Source organism: Martes martes, assembly GCF_963455335.1.
Source record: "Martes martes genome assembly, chromosome: 17".
In the NCBI taxonomy this organism is placed as follows: Eukaryota; Metazoa; Chordata; class Mammalia; order Carnivora; family Mustelidae; genus Martes; species Martes martes.
In genome coordinates this window covers 49,657,455-49,679,481 of record NC_137905.1, presented here as the reverse complement: position 1 = coordinate 49,679,481, position 22,027 = coordinate 49,657,455, and the positions used below count along the sequence as shown (strand labels likewise).

General features: G+C 57.5%; 2 protein-coding genes across 2 annotated transcripts; both read left to right on the top strand.

The window, feature by feature from the left end:
* Nucleotides 1–7,377: 7,377 nt before the first annotated feature.
* On the top strand, nt 7,378–7,833 carry GNG8 (G protein subunit gamma 8; the record flags this gene model as incomplete). Its single annotated transcript, XM_080829532.1, has 2 exons — nt 7,378–7,461; nt 7,705–7,833. 2 exons carry the CDS (start codon nt 7,378–7,380, stop codon nt 7,831–7,833), a joined length of 213 nt encoding a protein of 70 aa, XP_080685658.1.
* A 7,390-nt stretch (nt 7,834–15,223) lies between these two features.
* On the top strand, nt 15,224–19,245 carry PTGIR (prostaglandin I2 receptor; the record flags this gene model as incomplete). Its single annotated transcript, XM_080829428.1, has 2 exons — nt 15,224–15,991; nt 17,046–19,245. 2 exons carry the CDS (start codon nt 15,224–15,226, stop codon nt 17,430–17,432), a joined length of 1,155 nt encoding a protein of 384 aa, XP_080685554.1. The 3' UTR covers nt 17,433–19,245.
* Between the last annotated feature and the right edge of the window lie 2,782 nt (nt 19,246–22,027).

The window sequence follows — 22,027 nt, the reverse complement described above, 5'->3', positions numbered from 1 at the left end:
GTTGGGGACTTCGCAGCAGTAATGTCCTTGTACCTACCACTGTGCCTATATGCGTGTATTTCCAGAGGCTCCACTGCTAGAAATAGAATTGTTTGGTCATTATAATATGTTCATTTAAAATCTTTTAATTGACACTGCCGCACCTCCTTCCACTAAGCGTGCCCTCAGCTGACATTTCCAACAGCAGTTTCTGAGATGCCCATTTTTCCATCAGTTCACTGGACATTTTTGCCAATCTTATGGGGGAAAACTGTGTTCTCTTTTAATTACCACGTCTCCCTCCCTGTTGCCATGAGGCAACACATTTGTATCTCTATTAGGCCACTTTTAATTCTATGAGTTGCCTGTTCACACCCTTTGCCCATATTTCTATTGGATAATTTCAGTAATCACACCGATTTCATGGGTGCGTAAGGAGAAGTTTGGAGAGGGGCCTTTACTAACCTTCGCACAGCAGGAAAGAGGGAGCTAAGGCTGGGACCCAACCCCCACCCGACTCCGAAGTCTGAAGAATGGTACTTATTCTGCATTGACCTTTGTATTTACATGGGTGGGTCCATCTCTCTGTAGCTTTGAACCCTGAAAGAGCAGATACCAGACCTGCTCTGCTCACCTGCGTGTCCTGTGCCCACTGAGTCGGTGGGGAACAAAACAAAACAAAACCCAAAAAAGGTCCTTCCTGTGGAATTTCCATTCTAGAAGGTGGGCAGGTAGTGTGTGTGTATGGATAAGCATGTATTTCTTTCGGAGTACCAATAGATAAAAGTCAGTTTTGAAAGTCTGCCAGGAAAAGCCATTGCTTGTCAGGCTTTTGGGAATATTTGCCTCATCTCCATTCCATCAAAGAGACAGCTACACTCAGGGGATGGGACTTGTCGAAGGCTACACAGGTCGCTTGGTGGCCAAAATGGTTGAAGTACATATGGGTGACCATCCTTCTTTTTTAAGATTTTAGTGCTTGCTCATTAAAAATAATAAAAGAGTAACAGCGGGATACCTGTCTGGCTCAGTTGGTAAACACATGACTCAATCTCGGGGTGGTGAGTTCAAGTCCTACATCGGGCGTGGAGCCTATTTAAAAAAACAAAACTAAACAAAATAACAGTTAACAATAAATTGAGCATTTACTGCATGTGAGACTCTTCTCAGTGACTCATTTAATCCTCAGAAACTTGAGAGCCTATTAGATAGATATATAGATACTATTATGCCCATTTTACAGGTGGAGAAACTGAGGCACAGAGATGTTAAATAACTTGCCTCAAGTAAGTTAATAAGTAGCAAAGCCAGATTTAAGTTCAGGCTGCCTAAAAGTCTATGCTCTTAAGCACTGGCCTATATAGCTTGTTTGCTATATGGATTATTTCTAGAAGGGTGCAAAAGGAACTGCTTACCAGGGTGGGAGGTGGAGAAGGGGCAAGGCTGATGAGTTAAGTAAATAAATTGTATAATTTGTTAAAGGCGATAGGGACTGTGGGGAAAAAACTGAGCAGAGATATGAGGGACTTGGAGGGGTTGGGGGAGCGGAGTGATCGGGGATGATGGAATTGAGAAGATGGCATTTGAACAGAGATCTGAAGGAGGTGGGGGAGGGAGGCTTGTGAATGTCTTGGGGGGGACGGACAGCAGTGGTGAGAGGAGCCAGGGTGGAGGCCAGAAAATGGTAGGGCCCACCACATTGCATGGGGCATCATGGGCCTTGGTGACAATTTTGATTCTTACTCTGAGGGAGGTGGGAGACATGGGAGAATTCTTAGCACAAGAGGGACTTGGGTTTTTCCCGGTGGGGCGGGGGGGGGGGCGGAGGGAGGTGAAAGGATTAACAGCTCTACTGAGATATAATTCATCTACCATAAAATTCACCCATATAAGTGTAGTGTTCAGCGGTGTTTCATATATTCACAAGTTGTGAATATTTCCATCCCAATAAGAAATTTTGCACCCTTAGCTGTCATCGTCCACTATCCCCCCCCACCCCCCGCCCCTGGAAACCACTCATCGGATTCTCTCTCTGTCCCTGTATATTGGCCTATTCTGGACATTAGGCAATACATGGCCTTTTGGGACCAGCTTCTTTCATTCAGCATGATGCTCTCAAAGTTCAGCCCGTGGCAGCACGTGTCAGTACTTTGTTTCTTTTTACTGCCAAATGCTATCCCACAGTCTGGACAGACCACACTTCGTTTTTCCACTCATCCGTTGATATTTGGGTCATTTCCACTTGGGGGCTATTATGAATCGTGGTGCCACGAACGTTCATGTACAAGTCTTTGTGTGGATGTATGTTTTGGGGGTTTTTTTTAAGGTAGGTTCCTAGGAATGGCATTGCTGGGTCATATGGGGACCTTAACCTTTTGAAGAACCGTCAGACTGTTCTGCTGCTGAATGAATGCAGAATGACCACTACAGTGGCCGCAACATTTTACTTCCCACCACCAGTGTGTGAGGGTTCCAATTTTGCCACCTCCTCGATAACATTTGCTATTATCTGGGGACTTCATCTCCACAGGATCCCTCTGGCTGGTCTGTGGGGACCAGGATGAGAGAAGCCAGTGAAGAATGGTGGCTGGACCAGAGTGTGGAGAGCAGAGGAGGTGAGAAGTGACTGCATTGGGGACAGCCGGAAGCCGGCATTGATGGTATTTGTCACTAGATCAGTGATGTGAGAGAGGGAGGGTAGTGACAAATGAGTTACTATCAGACGGTTGGGACTGCAGTAGGAAGAGGGTTTGGCAGGTGGAATCTGGAGCTCACTGTCACACCCACCAGACATCCAGCTGGAAATAGACAATAGGCGATGGGGTATGGGACCTTAGAGTTACTGTTGGCATTCATTGCACACTTCTTGAATAATTAAAGCTAGAACTGAAGCCAAATGCAGGGTCTCAGTTTCCTTCTCCAAAAAATGGGCACAACAATACCATGGACTCCTAGGCTGTCACGAGGCTGGGGCCATTTCCTTTGCGGCACAAGACAGCATTGCACACCTGGAAACTAAAGTTATGCGGGTGGAAAGACGGCTGAGGTTTGCAGCTCCGGCGAGAAATGGAGGTTATGAACGGTTCAAGCAGCGTCGGTCAGTCCGTCTCCCCCGCCCCCCAGCGTCTGGCTGCCGTCAGGGAGGGGGATAGGAGACTGGGTCGTCACCCTGTCTTCCCCCACTCTAAGCTGGGTTTCCTCCTTGGGGGCGGCCCGGGCCAAAACTGCTGATGGAAACCAGCTGCGGGAGGCTCAGAGGCTCGGCGCAAGCCCAGGCCCCTCCCCGGCGCCGGCAGACCCCGTTAAGGGGGAGGACGAGGGCGCCCTAGCTCCCCTCCCCCTTCTGCAGCCGGGCCCGGGCCCCTGGCACGTCCGGCGCGCCTGATGCTTTCCAGATGTGAGCCCGGTTCCCCTCCCCCACCTGGGCCCGTTGCTACCGCAGGGCTGGGGGCGGGGGAGTCAGGGTCTGATACCCTCATATCAAATCGCTGCCAGGCACCTGGGCCGGCGTCCCCTTCCAGCCGGTCTCGCTTCCCCATGCAGTCGGTAAAAACCGAATTTGGATGGGCTGACTGCGTGGAGGCCCCCCTCTCCCCCAACACCCGCCGCTCGGGACACGCCTCCGCCAGCCCACGCCCCTAATGGTCAGCCCCGGGACGCGCCTCTTCGGAACCCCGCCCCAACCACGCCCACAAGAACGCCCGGGCCACGCCCCTGGGGCGCGCCCTGCAGGCCCCGCCTCCGCCACCCTCCCCCGTGGGCCGCTGAGTGTGCGAGTTCGTTCGTCTGTTCGCTTCTGTGTTTCTAGGTGTCTGCGTTTCTCGGTCCCTGTCTCTGACTCTCTATATTTCTCTTCTTTTTTAAAGATTTTATTTATTTGACACACACAGAGAGAGAGAGCACAAGTAGGCAGAGGGGCACGCAGAGGGAGAGGCAGAAGCAGGCTCCCCGCTGAACAGGGAGCCCGAGGTGGGACTCGATCCCAGGACTCCGGGATCATGACCCCAGCGGAAGGCAGCCGCTTAATAACTGAGCCACGCAGGCGCCCCTGACTCTCTACATTTCTGTCTGTGTGTCTCTCCTATACCCTGCACGTCTCTGTCTCTGCCCTCCTCTGCCTGTCTCTGTTGCACCTACTCCCTAGGTCTCCATCTCTCCAAATTTCTGTCTCTGCCTCTCTTTCTTTTTTTTTTTTGTTTTCCTGCCTCTCTTTCTGCCACACTGCCTCTCTCTGCAACTCTCTACTCCCTCTCTTTGAACTTCTCTTGTCCCAGTCCATCTTCAGTTCTCTCCCTCGGGCCTCCAGGCCCCGCCACCCTTCCGTGTCCTGGTCTTCCTCTGGGGTCTGCCGCTTGCTCTCCCAATTTCCACCTCCGCCTACGGCTTCGGCGTCGGCGGGCCACGGGCGCCCCCGTGTGGCCATCATGGGGCAGTCGCGAGAGGCCCGAGGGCTGAGTGTGGGCGCCCGCAGGCGTGTGCCCAGGGCTGGAGAGACACCGTGGGTGCCCCTGGGTGACACCGGGGAATGGCGTGTGACGCCAAGAGACTGTGTGAGAGTGTACTACCGTGAGATCGTGCATGACGCCAGAGGTTGGTGTGTGGCCGTGTGACCTTGGGAGGTTTTGTGACTACCAGCCAAAGGGTATGACTGTGAAACCATGTGTTACACTGAGAGGTTATGTGCGATGGTGTCTGTGAGATGGGAGAGATGACGCGCGGGTGACTGCGTGGGACCCCTTGAGGTTGGGTGTGCCTGAGACACTATTTGGGGGACCGGTTGAGACATTAAGAGACTACGTGAGAGCGAGAGATTGTGTGGCACAGTGTGCAACATGGGGAGGACACGAGTGCTGTGTGTGTCACATGGCAGATGATGTGTGACAGAGAGTGAGACTGGATGAGTGGGACACACTCAGAGATGGTGTGAGAAGGCGGTGTGACAGGCCCCAGGGGAGTGGGGGTGACAGAGGGACCATGTGAGTGTGACAGTATATGTCAGCCACACTGACGGACTGTGAGAAACTGTATGACTCTGTGTGGCACAGATCGTGTGGGATAGTGAAAGACTGTCACAGTGTTGTGACAGCGCATGAGGGCGTGTGTCACTGTGTGGGGCCCTTGGAGATGAGAAGATGAGCGAGATCTTGTGCCCGTAAATGTGTGTGCCACACGAGACTGCAGGGAGAGGGTGGGGACGGCTGTGTTCGGTGTGGACTGCGCAAGGCTTAGCAGGAGCTTGTGTGCGTGACAGTGTGTGGAGGGGACACTCTGTGAGGGACTGTGTAAGACTGTGTGTGACACCAGCAGATTATGCAAGAGCGAGCGTGACTGTATGTGTGTGGGGGTCACTGGACGTGTGACTGTGTGTCACCATGTAACACCACAGAATGTTGTGGTTGTGTGACAGAGCTCCCCAAAGATGTCGTGTGAGTAATTCCATGTCACCGTGTGAGACCCTGACAAAAAGTGTGGCGGAAGTTGCTGTCAGGTGTGAGACCCAAGTTTCAGCTGCCTGCGAATGTGTGTGATGGACGTCTCGAGAGATTGCGCGGGACACTGGGTGAAATTCTGTTCGCACACGGGACAGTCTAAGATAGGATATCTGTGCTTGTGCGAGGTGGCATGGATGCTTTGTGGCAGTTTGAGGGGCTCAGTGGCTGTGGAACCGTAGGACCCTGTGTGTGGAGCGAGCGGGTTGGTTGTGAGACAGTGAGTGAGGTAGTGTGCGCCTCTGTGTGATGGGCCGGGGTGGGGTGACACAGGTGGCAGGAGTGACAGGGTGGGAAAGCACATGTGATGGAGTGACATGCTGTGCGGGACTCACAGGAGAGGTTTTTGCGATGTGGAATAAGGACAGGGTGTGGGCACACTGGGAGAGACTGTCTTTTCCTGAGAGAGAGTGTGTGTGTGCGTGTGTGAGTGTGTGTTCCAGAGGGACAGAGACCGAGGCAGAGGCAGAGACTGAGAGGGGAGATTGGGAGAGAGAAAGGGGGAGAGCAAGAGACACCCAGAACAGGAGCGACAGAGACACAAAAACAGAAAGACAAAGAAGGGGACAGACAGAGGGGACCCATAGAGACAGACCTGAGGCGGCCAGGGCGCTGAGGACAGCGGCAGCGGCAGCAGGAGGAGGCGGGCCCTCAGGGGCTAAGCCCTGGGGGAGGGGGCGGGGCGGGACTGGGGGTGGGGGGGGGGACCCAGACGCTTTCTCCCAGCCACCGCCACCTGCCCGCCATCCTAGCCCGGAAGCAGCAACAGGTAGGAGGCTCGGATCTCCACCGCACAGCTAATTCCTCTGCCCGATTGCAGCCTCGGTCTGTCCGCCTGGGAATGAATGAATGAGTGAGCGAATGAATGACCTTCTACTTCTGCGTCTCCATCAGTCTGTCTCTCCCCCAGCCCCTCCAATGGCTCCCTCTCTCAGTTCCCCTGTCCCTTCTCTCCTCTGTCCCTTTATCCCCGCTGTGCCTCACTCTGCCCCTCCATTTGTCCATCTCTCTCCCCTTTCCCACCCGCTTAACTCCATCCCTCCAAGACCCTCCACCTCCCCTTCTCTGTCTCCGCTCTGTCCCTTCGTCCCCCTGGATCACCCTGTCCCTTTCCTTACCGCCCTATCTGTCCTCCCCTCCCTCTACTCCTTCCGTGGCCCCATCCCTTCATCTCCCCCTCCCCAGTCTCTTTCTCCTGGGCCTCCGTCTATCCCTCTATCACTTAGTCGCTCTCTCCGCCCCTCCATTTGTCGCTGAATCCTCTCTGCCCCTCTCCCAGCCGGGCCTGGGTTACCCGCCCTCCCCCCCTCCCCCAGCCCTCTCTCTGGCTGCTAATGAGCAGAGGAGCCTTTGAGGTGGCCAGGGCTGGGGTGGGGGAGCTCCCCAAGGGGGCCGGAGGGGGCAGCTGCTGCCAAGGCCCTAATGAGGCCCCCTCTGCGCCTTTCCCGCCGCGATCTTAATTCCATGTTCTCCCCGGAGCCACCGCTAATTGGCCTGGGGAGGGCCCCCCTCCTGGCTCCTGCTCTATCCGCCAGGGGGCTGAGGACACCTGGATCCCGATTCAGCACCTGTGGCCCTGTTCTTCCGTCCCTCTCTCCACCTGCCTCTAGGTACCCCATCCTATGTACCCCTCCACCATCTTCCCAGGCCCCTCTCCCCTCTGTTCCTCTGTCCCTCCTTTGGCCTGCCTCTTGGTCCCCCATCTGTACGTCTCCTCATTCCTCTTTCTCTGTTTTCCTGTCCCTCCCTCCATCTCTGGGCACCCCATTTGTACGCTCTTCCATCCACGAGCCTGTCGCCGGGTCCCACTATCCCTGCCACCCTTACCTGGGGACTCAGACTTGCCCCAGTCTAACCCTCTCAGCCCCCCACTCCCGCCCGGCTTTTAAACTCTTCCCCGCCCTCAGTCATGTCCAACAACATGGCCAAGATCGCGGAGGCCCGCAAGACGGTGGAACAGCTGAAGCTGGAGGTGAACATCGACCGCATGAAGGTGCGGGGTGGAGGTGGGGAGGAAGGCGGGGGCTCCGGGGCTGGGGTCTGGACCGGACGCCGCTGGGGTGGAGCCCGTGGGAAGATTCCCTTCGGAACTGGGCGGGACCCGGGGGCGGGACTCGGGCAGGGGGCGTGGTCACGAAGGGGGCGGAGCCGGGCCCAGGGAGGGGTTGGGGGCGTGCCCGGGCAAGAGGCGGGGCCTTAGGCGGCCGATGGACGGACATCACTCGGGCGCCCCCAGGTGTCGCAGGCGGCGGCCGAACTCCTCGCCTTCTGCGAGACGCACGCCAAGGACGACCCGCTGGTGACGCCGGTACCCGCCGCGGAGAACCCCTTCCGCGACAAGCGCCTGTTTTGCGTTCTGCTCTGAGTCTTCCTGACCGCTTACCCTTCCCTGCCAAACTATGGATCCAATAAACGTGGTGACTGTGGTGGGACCCGTGTTTTGGGGGAAAGTGAGGCACGCCCAGAGCTTGGGATCGTCATGGAGGAACCTGCGTCCCTTCTCCTCTCTTCTGAGTGTGTGTGGAGTGTGTTGGGGGGTGATGATTCGCGGGGTGTGTGGGGCGAGGTGTGTGGGCGCGAGGCTTGCGCGGGAGGAAAGGCGCTCTCTGGGCTCTGACCTCCACTGAGCACTCCACGATCCTGAATTTATTTAATCATTTCCATAGCCCCAGAAGGCAGCTGGCTGCTTGTATAGTACCCATTTTGCAGATGAGGAAACCGAGCCAAAGGAGGTCCCTTATTCCAAGTCACACAGCTAGGAGGTAATGGGGTGAGGACCATGGCCTCCAGCGCTGAATCTCCGAACCCCTGAGCTGGCCTCTCTCCTCTCTTAGGCTGTAGATTTTTAGGAGTCCCTGTGCCCGTCGCCCCTTTCTCACCTCCCTGAATGACCAACCCCTGCCGCAGGCTTACCTCTGTCCTTAGCACTGATCTCTGTTTGTTGTTCATTCATTTCTGTGGTAGCTGCTGTGCGACCAGTCTCCTTGGGTGAAGCTAGGAACAGCCCTGGCCTTGCCCCCTTTGGGCTCAGAAACCCTTGGGAGGGAGACAGACCTATCCCCAGATAATGGTGACCCCGAGTGGGCAGAGCTGGGGTCGGGGGAGCTCAGAGGGTGTATTTGACTCAGCTTAGGAATCAGGGAGGACTTCCTGGAGGAGGGGACATCTGAGCTGAGACAGGGTGATAACAAAACTTGGGGACCAGGAGTGGCGCCTGGGTGGCTCAGTCAGTTAAGCGTCTGCCTTCAGCTCAGGTCATAATCCCAGGGTCCTGGGATCAAGCCCCACATTAGGTTCCCTGCTCAGTGGGAAACCTGCTTCTCCCTCTCCTGCTTCCCCTGCTTGTGCTGTCTCTCTCTCTCTGTGTGTGTCAAATAAATAAATAAAGAATCTTAAAAAATAAACTTACAACTTGGGGACCAGGAGGAGAGAGAAACGTGGCTAGAGGGGGAGGAGACAAATTAATATGTACTATTCTTTCCTTCAACAGTTATTTCTTTGTCCTGAGGACACAGGGAAGACTGTGACAGCTCTGGTTCCTGCCCTGTGTTTCTCAGTTCACACATGGGTGGCCCACAGGACATTTCTAGCCTGCAGTTCTATTTATTTCATCTTTTATTTATTCATTTATTTTTGGTTCTTTACTTTTGGCCTACATAATGTTTAAAAAATGTTCTTGACTTAGTGACCCAATGGAAAAAGAGGAGTCCTTTGCTTAAAAGTCCTTATTTCCAGCTTCTCCCAAAGTGGAAGTGCGGGTGGTCTCAGACCCATATCCTCTTCAGGGTGACCAGAGACTGGGAGGTGGGACCTGGGCTTTTCAGCTCTCCAAAGTCAACACCATGCCCCAATGTCTCCTGCTTAAGAAGTCTCAGTGCTGGGTGTTATTTTTCATGGAGCCTGAGTCAGGGGCTTCTTAGAGTGGAATGTATCACATCCTGAACGTCTGCTGAAATGAGATGAAGGGGCGCCTGGGTGGCTCAGTCGGTTGGGCGTCTGCCTTCGGCTCAGGTCATGATCCTGGGGTCCTGGGATCGAGTCCCACATGGGGCTCCCTGCTCAGCAGGAAGACTGCTTCTCTCTCCTCCTGCTGCTCCCCACTGCTTGTGCTCTCCCTCTCCCTCAAAAAAAAAAAAAAAACATTAAAAAATCTTAAAAGGAAATGAGATGCAGATTGGGTGAGTTGTGGGTTTGGTCAATTACTTTACCAGGTTGGCTGGAGGGCCACAGGGTTAGAGACCCCCTCCCGTCTCTTCATCCCCACTTCCTCTTTTCTCCGGACTAACACCTGTGTTCCCCAGCCTGGGGCTAATGGGGGCCAGACCCCCGAATCTGGATGGAGCCGGCTCACTGGGCCGTGTGTGTTTCTGGTGAGTGCTCCATTATTCACATTGGATTAGGGTCCCCTGGGCCCCAACTCTGAGCTTCCTGTTGGGTTGAGGCAGGACCAGCTGTAATTACATCTCCCTCCAGCCTCTCACCCCTCTCAGCTGGCTCCAGGCCGACTTGCATCATGTCTGTGGGAGCCCCAGGGGACACTGGGGACAGAGAGAGCCAAGGATGAGCTGGGGGGCGGGGTGGAGCTGGGGAGTAGGGTTACTGGGAGGGAAGTTGCCAGAGGATTCTGGAATTTCTCAGACCCAGCAACCGTACATCCTAGAACCTGAGATGCAGAGGAATCTAGAATCGCGGACTTCAGGGGGCTGGAATTCTGGAGTATTTCGACCCTTGGGGGCCAGAATCTTGTTCCTTTGTCTGGCTGGGACCCAGAGCTCTTCACTTCAGGAGTGTAAGGATTTCCTGAGCCTAGACCATTGGGATTTAGATCCTTTTAGAGCTGAAATCATGGGCCTGTGTATTGTGGATCCTTCCTCCTTTACATTCCTGGTCTTGGGGAATGGAAGTCAAAAGAAGCAAGGGGACTGGTTGACCCAGTGTGGGGAAGGGAGGGCTGGCAGGAAGGAGGTCTACCTGGAGGAGGTGTGGGAGGGAGGCAGGGGGGTGGGGTGGGGGCGGATGCTGGATGAGCTAGACAGGGCAGGTCCCGGGTGACCAGCATCCATGCATGCAAACCTGGGTAATCTTGTTAGCGGGTATGACTGTAGTACCAGCTTCTGGTTACCCGCTGCTCTTTCCGGCCAGCCTCCCCCGTGAGGTCAGCTCTGGGGTCGGAGCCAGGCCAAGAGGCAGAGAGGGCACCACCTGGGGAAGTGCTTGCTGCTAGCCGTCCCCTGCCACTTCACCCCAAACCCTGAAGGGCGCTAGGCTGTCCCTCCCAGCAGCTGTCTGCCCTTTCCACTCCACATGCTCTGAGCCAGGCTGGGCTCTGCTGAGGGGGTTTGGGGGAAGGGTGGCCCCTAGTCACAACTATGACCATCACTTACTGGAGTCCCGTTTCTGAAGCCGCACCTCACTTAATTCTCAGATGACCCCCCAAAGGACTCTGTTTACCCCCATTTAATAGGCATGGAATCAGGCACAGGGAAGTGACAGCACCTGGCCAGTTGGGGCTTGAGGTTGGGGTGGACCCTGATGGATGAGGGTTTAGGAGGGATTGGAGGTGTTGGAGGGGGGCCTGAAGGACAGAAGTGAGGGTATCTCAGAGGAGGGGCCCAGGCCAGGCAAAGGCAGGGTGGGGATGGCAAGAGTAGAGCCCCTTGGAGCAGGGACGAGAAGCAGAGGCTGGCAAGGGCCCTTTTGGGGTGTAGGAGAGGGTGGTGGGCAGAGACAAATGGCCTTTGTCTGAAGGCGTTGGCACCTGGCAATGAGGGACAGGTCGGGATGGCCACACAGCAACTTCCTGCAGCATGGGGAGGACACAGGTAGACAGGTAGGCTTGGCAGGTGTGAGCAGGGGATGGGATGTGCGGGAGCGTCTGCACTCGTTTGTGTGTGTGTGGGTGGGGAGGGGTACGAGGTGGGGCCAACCTCTTCCCACGGCAGGGTCAGGACACCAGGGAGTCAGGAGGTCAGGCCCTGGGTGAGCAGGGTCTTAGCTCAGGGGCAGGTCCGGAGGGGGGCCTGGGCAGGCGGCTGGAGACACTGGCCAGCAAGCAGGCGTGGGAGAGGCCCAGGGCTGCGGATGACTCAGTGGAGGATTTCTGAGCTCAGGCTCCTGCTCTTCCTTGCCACTTGGGAACACGTGTCCATCAGATGGTGCCGTCAGAGCCCCTCTGCACCCCCCACCCTCGGCACCCTGGAAGTGGGTGACAGTTTGTCGAACGAATAGTAACAACGCCAGCGGCTGGTTTGAGGGCTTCCTGGAGGCTGGCGGGGGGAACTCGGTCCCTAATCTTTGCACCACACCCCCAACAGGGACAAGGCGGCCACGCAACGAAGAACATCCAGGCTGAGCCAGGGGAAGTCGTTGTCCGGAGTCTCACAACACAGCAAGTGACTGGTGAGGGGCAGGAGGGGCGTTGCCAAAGCCGCTCTCTTCCCCCTGCGCTAGGCAGTCCCTCTGTGCAAGCAAACACACACGCGCACACACACACACACACACACATACACACACACGGAGACACAGCCATAAAGAAGCCCATGGGCCCACAATATAACCACACATGCACAGACCCACAAAGAGGTGGACAAAGGAACACAGACGTACAAATAGGTAGTCGAGAAAATCATGCCCACTCACAGTCACGGTGCCCACAAGCACACACATTCACGGTGCTGTCTAAATGCGCCGGTAGGGGGCGCCTGGGTGGCTCACTCCGCTGGGCGTTTGACTCTTGGTTTCAGCTCAAGTCATGATCTCTGGGGTTCGGCGGATTGAGCCCCATGTTGGGCTCCACACTCAACGGGGAGTCTGCTTGTCCCTCTCCTTCTGCTCCTCCCCGCACCTCGGATAGATAGATAAAATATTTCTTAAAATATTTTATTTATTTGACAGAGACACAGCGAGAGAGGGAACACAAGCAGGGGGAGTGGGAGAGGGAGAAGCAGACCTCCAGCTAGGCAGGGAGCCCGACTGGGGGCTCGATCCCAGGACTCTGGGATCATGACCTGAGCTGAAGGCAGATGTTTAACGACTGAGCCACCCAGGCGCCCCAAGAAAAATATTTTTTAAAAATGCTTACTTCAGTTCTGCAGGCCCCACTAATGTCACACAGACCCACGCCTGAAGTTCACATGTCCGCCACAGCCCCTTGCGCGCCCCCTCCCGGGTGCCCGTCTTCCCCTCCCAGGTACTGTGCCGGCCATTCCCGGTTGCCCCTGGGCCGCCCTCCCTCCTCTGCCCCTGTCCACAGTCCTTCTGGGGATTCCTGAGTCCTGTTCAAGTCGTGGGAGAGGAGAAGGGAGGCTGATTCACTCTCCCGGAGCTGTTCCTTCCCACACTACCCCCCACTCCCAGTCCTGGAAGCTGCCTCCTCACAGCCCAGCTGGAGTGACTTCTCACCCCCAAGACACCTGAGGGAAGAGGAACCCTTTGTGGCCCTGGCTGTGGGCGTGGTCACAGATGGGCAGGATGCCAGGGTTCCGGAAAATGAGTGGAGGGGGTCCAGCACTGAAACCAGCCTTGGGGACCTCTCATTAGAGTCGCTGCCTCCCCCACCTGTCCTGGAGCATATGACGGACGCCAGGGATGCGGGCCCTCCTGGCCCCCAGGGGTACAGGTGGATAAACTGAGGCCTGGAGGGGGGCAGGGTGCCAGAGGCCAGGCTACACTGGGCCTGGGAGCCGAGTGGACTTCCTGAATGCTCATCGGTCCCTGGTGGGGACAGGAAGCCAGGGGGAGGGAGGCTCCAGGAGCCAGTGCTGCCCCGCCCCGCCCCCCAACTCCCCTGATGCTGCCACAGGACATAAGCCCGCCAGGCATCATCCCTCATTAATATCATATAACTTCCTGAGTTCCTGCTGGTCTGCCTGGGGATTGCAGAAACCAGGGCCGTGGGGGGAGCCGCAGAGCCAGGAGGCTCGAGGCCTATGTGCTCCGGGCACCTCCCCAAGCCCCTGGCGTGGCTAGAGCTGAGGCCGGAAGCTGGGGTGCCGCTGCGCATGGGTGATAGGGAGAGGGGGAAAGGGGTGAGGCAGTTGTGGTCACCGAGGGGCTTGGGTGCAGAAAGGGGAAGTCTGCAGCTACCCAGTGTTCAGCCCTTGGCATCGGGAGCATCCCTTCCAGGGCTCAAAAGTGACACATGGGTGCATGCACTCTCCTTGTCACAGAGAGGGCTCTGGCACGGGCCACTGGCCATGGCCGGCTGCCTGGCCCATGAAGCTGGGGTTACCCCATTGTACAGATGAGGAAACTGAGGCACACTGGCTTCTCATTCTCACCCAGGTCATCACGCTGCAAAGAGGTGGTGGAACGGGGACGGCAGCTCAAGTCAAATGAACGAGCCCCCGAGTTTGTAATCTTTCCACTTAAACTGCCTCCCTCAGAAATAAGGGGCGTCTGAGAGGGGCTCTGGCACTTCTGCGTGGGGAGGTTGCATGGGAAGCCATTGACTCCGAGGGGCCCCGGGGCTGTGACCAGTGTGTGGGCAGCAGGGACATGTGGGCTGAGCACACGGGCCCGGGGGTGGTGGCTGGGGTGTGTTTGGGGAGGTGTGGGAGAGTTGGACATGACAGTGATCTTGGAGTCCTGAATGGCTGTCTGTGGCCAAAATATTATTCCTGGAAGTCAAGGTCCCCGGGGCTTGGCCTGGGGCCTGGGCTTGCCAGAGCGAGAAGCAAGAGGGTGGGAGGGCGCGCCCCTCTGATGCTCTTGGAAGTCCTGGGGCCTGTCCCTGGCAGACTGCTGGACACCAAAGCCCTCCTCCCTGGAATCTGTCTCCCCAAGACTCGGCCGGGTTGATAGGCTTGCACCCTAGGACAAGCTCTAGGGACTGGAGTTCTTTCTCGAGCCCCACCATCTCCTTCCTCGGCCTTCTGGAAGGAGTGAATTGTATCTGGGGGAGCAGAAATCTCAGTAGTGGCTGAAAAACACTACATCGGGGAGGAATTTCCTACTCATTTCTCAATCCCGGGCAATGTCCTAACCCCGGGGCCTGAAGCCCAGAATAGATCCCAAAGGCCACCCCCAGACAGCTTCTCGGACCAGCCAGCTGTGCCCCTCAGGTCTTGGTGTGCTCCAGGGTGTAATGACTCAGGGATCCCCATGTGCCCCGGGGAGATGCTGGGGAGGGGCGGAGGAGGGCAGAGACCTAGGTGTGGGGAAGCGGCAGGTGGCTCAGGGAATGAGACCAGGAGAGGAAGCAGGGAGGGAAGGCGGAGGTGGACTGGGCTGCACTGGGCAGGAGAGTTGGAGGGAGCGGGCCAGGGAAGGGGGGAGGAAGCAGGGGGGGCCCTCTGGAACAGGCAGGGGGAGGGAAGGCGGGGCAATCAGAGGAAATGAAAAAGCTGGGGCGAGCAGGCTAGATGAGAAGGGAGGAGGGAGGAGGGAGGGAAGTAAGGAGCTGCTTTCTCGAAGAGGCAGAGACTGGTGGAGCGAGCCACAGAGGAAGGGACTGAGCGAGAAGGCAGAGGTGCGGTGAGAGCAGGTAGAGGGCCACTGCGGGGAGAGAGGGAGAGGCAGAAGGAGAGACGGGGTGGTGGGCAAGTCGGGGAGAAGGACAGAACTAGGGAGAGGGAAGGACGAAGGAGAGAGGGGGAGAGAGGCAGAGAGCCGGCCAGCCAGCCGCACACAGGAGAAGGGGTGGCCCATGGCAAGGGCGGTGGGCGTCTGAGCTCCCCCTCTCCCCCACCCCCACCTGCCCCCCGGGGACCTCTCTAGTCCAGTCCGCCCCCGAGGCCGCCGTGGGGCCTGGGGGGATGGCCGACTCGTGCAGGAACCTCACCTACGTGCGGGACTCGGTGGGCCCGGCCACCAGCACCCTGATGTTCGTGGCGGGCGTGGTGGGCAACGGGCTGGCCCTGGGCATCTTGGGGGCGCGGCGACGCTCACGTCCCTCGGCCTTCGCTGTGCTGGTCACGGGGCTGGCGGTCACCGACCTGCTGGGCACCTGCTTCCTGAGCCCGGCCGTGTTCGTGGCCTACGCCCGCAACAGCTCACTGCTGGGCCTGGCCCGGGGCCGGCCCGCCCTGTGCGATGCCTTCGCCTTTGCCATGACCTTCTTCGGCCTGGCCTCCATGCTCATCCTCTTCGCCATGGCCGTGGAGCGCTGTCTGGCGCTCAGCCATCCCTACGTGTACGCCCAGCTGGATGGGCCGCGCTGCGCCCGCCTGGCCCTGCCTGCCATCTACACCTTCTGCGGCCTCTTCTGCGCGCTGCCCCTGCTGGGCCTGGGCCAGCACCAGCAGTACTGCCCGGGCAGCTGGTGCTTCATCCGCATGCGCTCCACGGAGGTCGGCGGCCGCGCCTTCTCTCTGGCCTACGCCAGCCTCATGGCCCTGCTGGTGGCTGCCATCGCGCTGTGCAACAGCTCCGTCACCCTGAGCCTCTGTCGCATGCACCGCCAGCAGACGCGCCACCAGTGCCCCCCGGTCCCCGGGCCCCGGGCGGGAGAGGACGAGGTGGACCACCTCATTCTGCTGGCCCTCATGACGGTCATCATGGCCGTGTGCTCCCTGCCCCTCACGGTGAGTCCCCCTGGTGGCTGGGGTGGGGGAAGGGGGTCTGACGGGGGTGGGGTGGGGGGGAGGAGGGAGGAGGGCAGCCCCCAGCTAGGTCTGCCAGCGGGGTAGTCTAGTTCCCAGACGGGGACACCGGGGTCCCAAGAGGTCAGAGGCTTTGGGCGTGGTCAGATAGCTCCCAACTTTCTGGAGAGGTGTCTCCCCTCCCGAGCCCTTGGCTCGCCCCTTTCTTATCTGCGGCAACCCCCCCAAACCCACTCCAACCTTCCCCCACCCCCTGTAATGGTCATAAGATAATCAGATCCTCCCGTCCTGGAACCGTGGTTCTGTGTCTGCCCCGTGCCCTGTGGTTCACAAATTCTCTCTCAGATCGTCTTCAGATGACCTTAGATACCCCTTCCACAAGCACTTGCCAAGGAGTGGAACCAAGTTCCTGTCCCGTCATTGTTTTTACAGACGGAGGGTGACGGGGCTTGTCCACAGTCACACAGAGCCAGGTCTGGACCTCAGGCTCGTCTGATTCCAGAGTCTGATTTCCCCCGCAACCTCCCAGCCCCGCCCTCACCCCCCCACCTCTGCCAGGGGCTCTCCGGCCTTGACCTTTTCGGGCAGAGCTCCTGCCGGCCTCCCAGGAATTGGATCAGGGGAGCCCCCTGTAATCATCCTTCCCACCTCTCCCCTGCCCGGTACTCTGGGCCTCGGCTTCTCTTTCTGTAAAATGCCAGAGCTGGTCGTCAAAACTTTGGGGGGATTACAGATGACTCACAGGCTGGAAACGTGGAGAGCCACACAGCTGTAGCCCCACGCCTTACCCGCACGACCTCCGACCTCGGCTTTGTCCCTCTAGGCTGGTGGTTTCCTGGGGCTTTCTCTCCCTTTGCTCCCCAGATGCATTTCTCACTTACTTTTCGTCATATCTTATTTCCTGCCCCTGCGGCAGGGACCCCCCCCCTCGTTCCTGCCAGGAAGCGCGTGGAAGGAGGGGAGTGAGGGGGGGTGGGTGTTCGGTGGGGGGCAGAGGATTCGGGGGTGCTTCCTGACGCCCCCGCCCTGTCCCCAGATCCGAGGCTTCACGCAGGCCATCGCCCCAGACAGCAGTGAGATGGGGGACCTCCGTGCCTTCCGATTCAACGCCTTCAACCCCATCCTGGACCCCTGGGTCTTCATCCTCTTCCGCAAGGCTGTCTTCCAGAGGCTCAGGCTGTGGTTCTGCTGCCTGGGTCCCAGGCCTACCCACGGCAACTCGCAGGCACCCCTCTCCCGGTCCGTCTCTGGGAGGAAGGACTCGAGGGCTCCCGCCACTCCCGGAGGGAAGGAGGGGAACCGGGTACCTTTGTCAGCCTGGGGTGAGGGGCCGGGGACACCCGGGCCCCAGGCGCAGCGAGCTGGCAGCACTGTGGGTACATCATCCAAAATGGGGTCCGCAGCCGGCTGCTCCCTCTGCTGACATCATCTGCCTGTGATCTCCTGCCCCTGGCTGCTGGGAGCAGGAGCCCGACGCTCAGGGCCGTGGCTGTCTGTGGATGAGCGGAAGTGAGCCCCTGGAGTCCTTGCCTGCCGGAATCTTGACCCCCCTGAATGCAGGGGGGGCAATCAGCTGCTATTTCCCTATTTCTCCTTCTCGGGGGTGGCCCCGACAGGCTCTGGGAGAAGAGGGAGGGAGACGGGGAATGTCTGTCCTGGAGCAAAAAAGAACACTTCTCTCAAAATAACCCCGGGCCCAGCCAGCCCAGTCTGGCCCTCGCTTGCCCATCCATCTCACTGTCTAAATATTTAGAAGGCAGAAAAGTTTCCCAGAAGCTTCTGTGCGTTCAGGTCGGCTCTGGTTTGGCTTCCGGCTCTGACCCACACCTGTTCAGGGTGCCCGGCTGCCCACCCCAAGCCCCCACGAACAGCCCAGGTTATCTCCCAAGCCGCTCTAAAAGCCAGACCCTCTCTGCCTCCTGGGATCCAGCGATTCCTGGACCAGCTCCCGGCCTCCCCTCACTCCTGATTTCCCATCAGACTTGGAAGCCCCCGCCCCCACCCTCCAAGGGGGAGGCCAGAGGAACGAGAGACTGCTGCATTGCAAGGAGCGTGGCTGGACGCGTACCTTGGTGGGCCACAAGATGTGGACTGTGGGAGCCCGGGGGTGTGTGTGTGTTGGGGGAGTGGGATGGAGAAGCTGGAGGACAAAGGCATGGGGGTTAGGGATCCCAGGGTCCCCCACAGGGAACACAGCCTGTCTCTGGATGAGTAGCTGTGGCTTACCTACAAAGCCCGCCCTCACCTCCTGCATTCTCAGAGCCCTCGCAAAAAGCTCATTCATTCATTCAACAGCGAGCAGCCCGATAGACCAGTCCCTGCCCCACTGGACTCCGCTGGGGTGATTTCCAGCCTTCAGGCTTCTCCTGCCCTAAAGAGAGGCCCAAGATCGAGGGTGCTCAGGAGGGAGCCAACTGGCAGAAGGGAAGTGGTGTTTACAGGAAATGGGAAAGGCCTTTTCTCCCCCCCAACCCCACCCAGTTCCCCTTTGAGGTTGTTCCAGGGTTGAAAGCACTTGATCTGGGGTTAAAAGGGTAAATGTGAACCTGGGGACAGGCTGGGTAGGGAGGCATGGGCCTCTGGAGAGTTAACAGCACCTCAGCCCTGCTGTCATTGGAGCCTTTCCACAGACACTGGAATCAAGGTCCAGAGAGGGTACTCGCCAGCCCCAGGTCACACAGCGAGGAGGAAGTCTCAGTGGGAAGCGGACCTTTCTGTCTCCAGAAGCCAGCTCCCTTGTTTGCTTACCAACTTTGCCTCTCTGTGCCTCGGCCTCCTTTGGTGCAGAACCGCGATCGATCAGTAATCTAGAATTTAGTTTATAGGGTGGTGCGGAGGATTAAGTGATTGCCTCTGATAAGCAGCCGAGCACTGGGCCTTCCTGGAATAAATACCACAAAAATGTTACAGTTACTGCAATCCTGTTGCTGCTGTTGTGTGTGGCTAGCTGGGCAAATGTGGGCTGAAAAAAAGCAACATTTCCCTCCATGGGTCTTTCCGCCGCTATGATTCAAATCACATTACAGAAGAACAAGGTGGTGTCTGGGGAGAGTTAAAGATTGGTCAGGATAACTGCCTTATGGGGTATGGGTTTCCTTTTGGGGTGATGCAAATGTTCTGGAAACCAATAGTGCTGAGGGTTGCATAAGATCGTGAATGTACTAAATGTCTGAATTGTACACGTTCGAATAGTTTATTCTATGTCATGGGTATTTTGCCACAATTAAAAAAAATGTAAGACTAAAAAAAAAAAATGAGGGTGTTTAGAAACATTTATGAGTCTTGCCAGAATGACATATTGTTTGAATTTGGTAATGAAAAGAGTTGACCTGTGCAAAACCCAAACAGGGCAAGAAGCATCAGATGGAGTCCTGCCTTTGTCACCAAACCTGGCCCAGCCTCAGTGGGGACCAACCCAGAGGGCTCCCCAGAGGGTGATGGGAAAAGGATGGCGTGGGTGGAGGGGCTCCAGAGCGGTATTTGGGGAGGGAGGCGCGGGATAGGGGGCCTGCCTGCCTGTCCAGGCAAGACCGCCAGGGGGCGCTCGCCTCCACGCTTGGTGCCCGTCCCAGAAAATGGGTCAGTCTGTCTCTCCAGCCTCTTAGGGCTCACTAAGTGATGGCCACACAGGGCTGGGCATTCCATCCCACAGCATTCAAGCCCGGGGTGGGCACTATTATCATGCCCATTCTTTCAGATTCGGATTAAGGGGTTAGTGAGGCTTCAAGCACGGAAGCTGGTTTTCTGCCGGCTTTTTCCCTTCAGACCTAACATCTCAAGAATCCCTCTGCCCTCTGCAGACCACCATGGCTTCTGGCCTGGGTGTGTACACCCATCTACCAGGTCAGGGGTTTGCAAGCATTTCCTGGCCCATCTATCTCCACACAGCCCCTCCGGGATGATTTGGAAACTCCTCTCCTAGCTCATGATGCTGGGGACACGGCAGTGACAGAGACAGCCCCGGCCCTGCTCTCCTGGGGCTCGGAGTCCAGAGTGGGCAGAGCTGTGAGATGGGGGTGGGGTGGGGTGCAATCTAAGGGGACATCGGGGAGGGCTTCCTGGAGGAGGCAATGGCTGAGCGGGACCTGAGGATTGGAAGAAAGTGAGCCTGGGAAAGAGGGGTGTTTTGTTGTGCTCACAGTTCTGACTCTGGCCTCCTAGCCTGCTGCTCCTTCATTAACTCAACAGATTCCCTGGAATTCGTTTGCGGCCCAAGGCTGCTCTGCACCTTCTGGGGATACAGCAGGGACTGACACTGCCTTGGCCCTCTCTCACTCACGTTCCAGTTGGATGACAACTTCGTGATCACAGAACCAAGTATTCCAAGAAGCAGGGGGAAAAAATAGAAATTTGTGAGCTGGGTTATGTGCTGAGGTCCTAGCCAAGGGGTTTGCTTAGTGTGGAGCGGGCGTTAGGAAGTTACGGAGAATGTGTGCATTTGTAATTCGTTTTATTCATTTTGGACTTCCTAGAACTGGGCCTGGCCCACAGATGGGACTCAAGCACCATCTGTCTGTCTGTCTGTCTCTCTCTCTCACACACACACATACACACACACACACACACACACATAGACTGACTGGCTAGTCCCCAGGAGTCTCAGCTCTCCAGGCCCTCAGTAGTCACAGCCCCACCTGCTGGTCAAAGGGGGAGTGACATTTAGAAATGGTCCCAGTGGCCACTACCCTGGGGGTGGGGGAGAAGGGAGGGGACCCTGGGTGGGCACCTCCCGCTGTGTCCCTTGGCTAGTCCCCGCTGAGGACAGGTGTGAGCTGGTCCAGCAGACCCGAGAGCCGGAATTGGAAACGATTCCCACTGTCAGCATCCTGCTCCAGGCTGGAATCAGCTCCCTCTGGGCCTGCCCCGTGTCCATTAGAAGCTCCGAGTGCCGTCTATGTGTCTTTGATTAATAAAGCATGGGAAAGAGAAGGCATGATTATTTAATAAAGCAGCCTGTCCAGGAGTAAAAGTCTTTCAAAACATAGGGCCCAAGGGGAAGAACTAATGATAGGAGCCAGAGCCGCGTGGGCAGCCTGGGGCGCTTGGGATCTGAAGGATCCAGGGTTTGAGACCCAGCTCGGCCGCTGCCTGGACGTGCGGTGTGAGAGGGTATTACCTGCCCGGGGCTTCCGGTTCTTTACTGTCAGGTCTCGACACTTAATTCATGCCTCTGCTCACCTTCCGTGGCCTGCATGCCGACTGAATGGGGTAGGTCTAGAAAGTGGTTGGCACAACCCTCCCGAGTGGGTATTCTTATCTTCATCTTATAGGGTCATTATTCTCCATCTTGCAGACCAGTAAACTGAGGCCCAGAGAGGTGAAGTCACCGCCCCAAGGTCATCAGGGACGAAGTGGCAGAGAGAGACCCTGAGGGTTGGAGAGCGCGCTGACCTTGGAGTGGTCTCTTCGCCCTTCTGGGCCTGTTTCCCCGTCTGGAATCACAGTGTCCTGGAGGCAGAGCTGAGCAGCGCGCCTGTGAAGCGGGAGCCTTCAGTGAAGAATGGCCAGCGGTTGCGGTGCCCCCGTGTCCCTGTGGGCTCACTCAGTCCTCAGCGGCCCCAGGGGCAAGTGCTCCCATGTGCCCATTTTAGGGACGGGCTCATCTGCCTGAGGTCGCGGAGCCGGCCCCAGGCCCAGAGCTCTCGTCCATACGCTCCACCTCCTTCACTAGATAGACCTAGAGGCAGACAACCAGGTGGTAGGAAGAGGGGGCACAGGCGCTGGGGTGCTGGAGAAATGACCTGCCGTTCCCGACTTCCCCACCCACTGTGCTGGGCTCCAACGATGGCCCACGCTGGGTCGGTCCAGTGCTGGCCTAGGGTCTCTGCCACAAGGAAGGCCCCCGAGGTCGGGCCCTGCTGCTGGGCTTCTCCACCCTTCCAAAGCTGGGTGAAGAGCGAAAGCGAGTTTTTTTTTTTTTTTAATTCCACTGGATTAGGTCTCTGCTTCCCTCCAGCCCCGCCGTTGCAGCCCCGTGCGAGCAGGTCACAGGCTAGACGGTGTCTGCGAACTGTTCAT